Genomic DNA, 5,000 nt, shown 5'->3' on the forward strand with positions numbered 1-5,000 from the left:
ATTTTAAAATCAATACAAACTGTTCTCAGTAATTCAAAGAATAGTTTAACTGGAATATCCTAGATCAAAAACATAGTAGTTTTTAGAATCTTGAAAACTAGGCGAGTTGACTGTGTATACCTCTCTCAGACGCGCCTGCCACATATCTTGGTGTTCTGGACTACCGACATCTGGTAGGGGGTCGGATGTCACATTCCATTTTCCTGTACATTTTAATTCAAAATTGTATATAAATGTAATACATGCATGTATATACCCGGTACTAAAAGTACAAATTCCTATTTTCTAGTGCATGATATCTATTATAGAAACAACCAGAAGTCTCTGTCGAGACTGTAGCTCTACTGGTTTGTACTTATAACAAAGGATGAGAAAAGAAGCCATTGCCATCAGACCAAAACTGTAGAAGGAGTAGCGTTTTAAAGGAATTTCACAGACATTTCTATTTTTAGTAACAATGGCAACACTGTTCATCGAAATCATTATGTATCTTAGTGTAGTCTACTTGTGTGCCAAGTAATATTGAAATCAGACCAAAACTGTATATGGAGTAGCATTTTAAAGGAATTTCACAAAAAATTCTATTTTTAGTAACCATGGCAACACCGTTCATCGAAATCAAAAACCGATGCACTTTTTTATGTATCTTAGTGTACTCTACTTGTGTGCCAAGTAATACTGAAATCAGACCAAAACCGCAGAAGGAGTAGCGTTTTAAAGGAATTTCACAGACATTTCTATGTTTAGTAACCATGGCAACACCGTTCATCGAAATCAAAAACCAATGCACTGTTTTATGTATCTTAGTGTAGTCTACTTGTGTGCCAAGTTATATTGAAATCAGATCAAAACTGTAGGAGGAGTGGCATTTTAAAGGAATTTCATAAAAAATTCTATTTTTGTAACCCATGGCAACACCGTTCATCGAAATTAAAAGCCGATGCACTATTTTATGTGTCTTAGCAAAGTCTACCTGAGTGCCACGTAATATTGAAATGAGACCAAAACTGTAGAAGGAGTAGCGTTTTAAATGAATTTCACAGAAAATTCTATTTTTAGTAACCTTGGCAACACCGTTCATCGAAATCAAAATCCGATGCACTATTTAATGTATCTTAGTGTAGTCTACTTGTCTGCCAAGTAATATTGAAACCAGACCAAAACTGTAGAAGGAGAAGCTTTTAAAGGAATTTCAAAGAAAATTCTATTTTTAGTAACCATGGCAACACCGTTCATCGAAATTAAAAACCGATGCACTATTTTATGTGTCTTAGTGAAGTCTACCTGTGTGCCAAGAAATATTGAAATCAGACCAAAACTGTAGAAGGAGTAGCGTTTTAAAGGAATTTCACAGAAAATTCTATTTTTAGTAACCATGGCAACACCGTTCATCGAAATCAAAATCCGATGCACTATTTTATGTATCTTAGTAGTCTACTTGTGTGCCAAGTAATATTGAAATCAGACCAAAACTGTAGAAGGAGTAGCGTTTTAAAGGAATTTCACAGAAAATTCTATTTTTAATAACCATGGCAACACCGTTCATTGAAATCAAATGCCGATGCACTATTTTATGTATCTTAGTGTAATCTACTTCTCTGCCAAGTAATTTACATGTATTGAAATCAGACCAAAACTGTAGGAGGAGTAGCGTTTTGAAAAATTGTTTACAGACAGACGGACAGACAGACAGACACCTTACTATCGCATAAGCTCTTCTGGTCTCTGACCAGTAGAGCTAATTAAAAAAATCATATATAGCGCCTGATGAAATTATGTCTAAAGAATCTAATCATGTGCTTTATTCAACATGTAATAAACATAACACTGGGAAAGATGCAATTTAAGTAACGTGTAAGGTCCAGATGACAAAATTCTAGCATAGTTTAAATGATATACATCTACATATGTAGATGTTCTATAAAAAATCCCTAGGTTCTTTTTTTCTTTTTTGTGGGGGGGGGGGGGGGGGTCGACAATGGCAAAATAGGAAAGTAAAGGAAACATAATCAGGGGCAATGACAGAGGAAGGAACAAAATAAATAACCTGTAAAATATCAAATGTCTAAGTCCACAACATAATCAATAGTGACTGGTACATTATAGGAAAAAGCCAAGGATATAAAAATACAGCGATAAAGATTCTGTGAGTACCATTAAATCGCGTGAGATGTTACCATTTCCAGAAAGTACATGTAGTAAAAGCCACCATGTTGTAAAGATCACTTACATATTTACTGGTCTGTATAAATGAAAAGAAATAAGAATGTGATATTTTCTATAAATAACATCGTAAAGGATAAAAAGTATAGAGCGGATCATTTGGACCCTTACTTACGAGCAATATACCTTCATCACCATCATATGGAGTTTATTTAAGGAATCACTGTCTAGTTTTGAGGGTATGCCAGGGCATCAACAATAGTGGGAAACATTGGATAATTTGCATAACGGGCTTCGCCCATGTTTCCCACTATTGTTGATGTCCCTGGCATACTCTCAAAACTAGACAGTGATTCCTTATTTTTCCATTTTTACTTGAAATAACCATCTTAGAATAAATCGAAATACCGTCTAATTGAATAGATTTGAAATGCACAAGGCCCCATGACGTCAAATTTTACTATAAAAAAATAGTCCCAAAAAACACGAAACAAATTTATGGATTATTTAGTTACCGTCGTCAAATATCAACATTTATAAAATAAACAACAAAAGAATTTTAAATTATGATCAAAGTAATCTTGTTAACTTTAATTATATATGTGACCTAGATTTAGGTTGTCGGAAGCACGAACATATATAGGCACTATGTCACTTCTCCGCCGCCATATTGCAGTTGATGAAACGGGAGTTGGTCAGCATGGTCAGGAAACCGATTTTGTATGGATGTTAAATAACAGAAGAAGTTGAGTTGCGTAAGAAGTTGGGTGGTAATGACTAAGGGACGATGTCTGTATCAGATGATGGAGTACGTGCAGATCCATGTGGCAATGTCAATTTCTCCACGTGGCTGTTTACCGGGAAGTGGAGTTCTCGGTCTCGCGAGGCCTCGGTGATAGTGGACAGCGTTGCACTAGTCTACTGACTAGTGACTTGCTTTCGAGCCGAAGATAATTCATTATTTATTTTGTTTGTTAAAAAGATATATCATATCAAATTACTTAATAAACAATTAAACAAAACATCTATTTTTTCTTTAGCATATTTATACGCCAGTGATATACATGCAGGTTGACACCTGACCTTTCAGTAATAGAGAAATATACATACCACAGGGTATTACCATGAAATTAACAAGATTCACTTTTGTAGTGTTTATCATAGAGAAAACAATTGGAAATGGAAATATATAATTATCTCCGTTGATTCGATACGCAAGAGCATGCTCTACGTAACTGAACAATTACCAAAACGAGGTAACTTAATGACAAATGAGTTGACGAAACAAGAATATTATCAGTCTCGTTTAAAGTCATCACTTCGAGAGTTCCATGGTCGATACAATGACCTTGTAAGCAAATTCATTAACTTTTATCATTGAGTCTGATTGTTAGTCCATTATATACACTGAATTTACGACGGATTTTCCCCTTATTTCTCAATCATGAAAAGGAGCACACGACGGGTGTGACCGGTCGGCAAGGGATGCTCACTCCTCCATGGCACCAGATTCCACCTCTGATGTTTCGGAGGTCCATGTTTGCTCTGCTACTATTTTGTATTGTTTTATAGATTTTTGATCTTGAATACTGTTCGTTATCTTTATATGTTTCATGTTATATGATTAAAATTCATTTTAAGAATGAGACATATTTTTTATATATAAATATTTTCACAATTGTAACTATCTTTGCACATGTGAAATAAATAAATGAAAACCTCATCTCATGAGTGAAGCAATTAAAATCTACATTCACCTACTGTACAAATCATTTACGTTTCTGTTTATCGCATTTTCTCTGATATTCTGCTTTACTATTTTTTCCACACAGTATAACAAGAGGCCCATGGGCCACATCGCTCACCTGAGTAACTTGGGTGATGCAGTTCTTTACCAGATACTCCCTCTTGCTATACCTATCATGCCCCACTACCCCCTTCCCTTTTATGATTTTAAAACGTTAGAATCTACGCTACCCCAGGATGCTTTCACATAAGTTTCAGCTTTCCTGGCCCTGTGGTTCTTGAGAAGAAGATTTTTAAAGATTTGTTCTATATATTTCTATGTAAAACTTGGATTCCCTATTGTGGCCCCGCCCTACCCCCGGGGGTCATGATTTTAACAATTTAATATCTACACTATCCAAGGATGCTTCCACATAAGTTTCAGCTCTCCTGGCCCAGTGGTTCTTGAGAAGAAGATTTTTAAAGATTTGTTCTATATATTTCTATGTAAATCTTGGATTCCCTATTGTGGCCCCGCCCTACCCCCGGGGATCATTATTTTAACAATTTAGAGTCTACACTACCCCAGGATGCTTCCACACAAGTTTCAGCTTTCCGGGCCCTGTGGTTCTTGAGAAGAAGATTTTTAAAGATTTGTTCTATACATTTCTATGTAAAACTTGGATTCCCTATTGTGGCCCCACCCTACCCCCGGGGTCATGATTTTAACAATTTAATATCTACACTACCCAAGGATGCTTCCACATAAGTTTCAGCTTTCCTGGCCCTGTGGTTCTTGAGAAGAAGATTTTTAAAGATTTGTTCTATATATTTCTATGTAAATCTTGGATTCCCTATTGTGGCCCCGCCCTACCCCCGGGGATCATGATTTTAACAATTTAGAGTCTACACTACCCCAGGATGCTTCCACATAAGTTTCAGCTTTCCGGGCCCTGTGGTTCTTGAGAAGAAGAAGATTTGTTCTATATATTTCTATGTAAAACTTGGATTCCCTATTGTGGCCCCGCCCTACCCCTAGGGGGTCATGATTTTAACAATTTAATATCTACACTACCCCAGGATGCTTCCACAAAAGTTTTAGCTTTCCTGGC

The 5,000-nt window shown here is 36.1% G+C and overlaps 1 protein-coding gene across 1 annotated transcript in view; it reads right to left on the reverse strand.

The window, feature by feature from the left end:
- Positions 1-2,119: 2,119 nt before the first annotated feature.
- The window catches only part of LOC134276599 (solute carrier family 23 member 1-like), an 8,453-nt gene continuing 5,572 nt past the window's right edge, over positions 2,120-5,000 (reverse strand). The window contains exon 4 of the mRNA XM_062758836.1: positions 2,120-2,242. Coding sequence (XP_062614820.1) covers positions 2,235-2,242 — 8 coding nt within the window. The 3' untranslated portion in view covers positions 2,120-2,234. The remainder of the gene's footprint in view (positions 2,243-5,000) is intronic.

The sequence above is a fragment of the Saccostrea cucullata genome, unplaced genomic scaffold (genome assembly GCF_032062105.1).
Source record: "Saccostrea cucullata isolate Sc308-1 unplaced genomic scaffold, CSIRO_AGI_Scuc_v1 ctg14882, whole genome shotgun sequence".
NCBI lineage: Eukaryota > Metazoa > Mollusca > Bivalvia > Ostreida > Ostreidae > Saccostrea > Saccostrea cuccullata.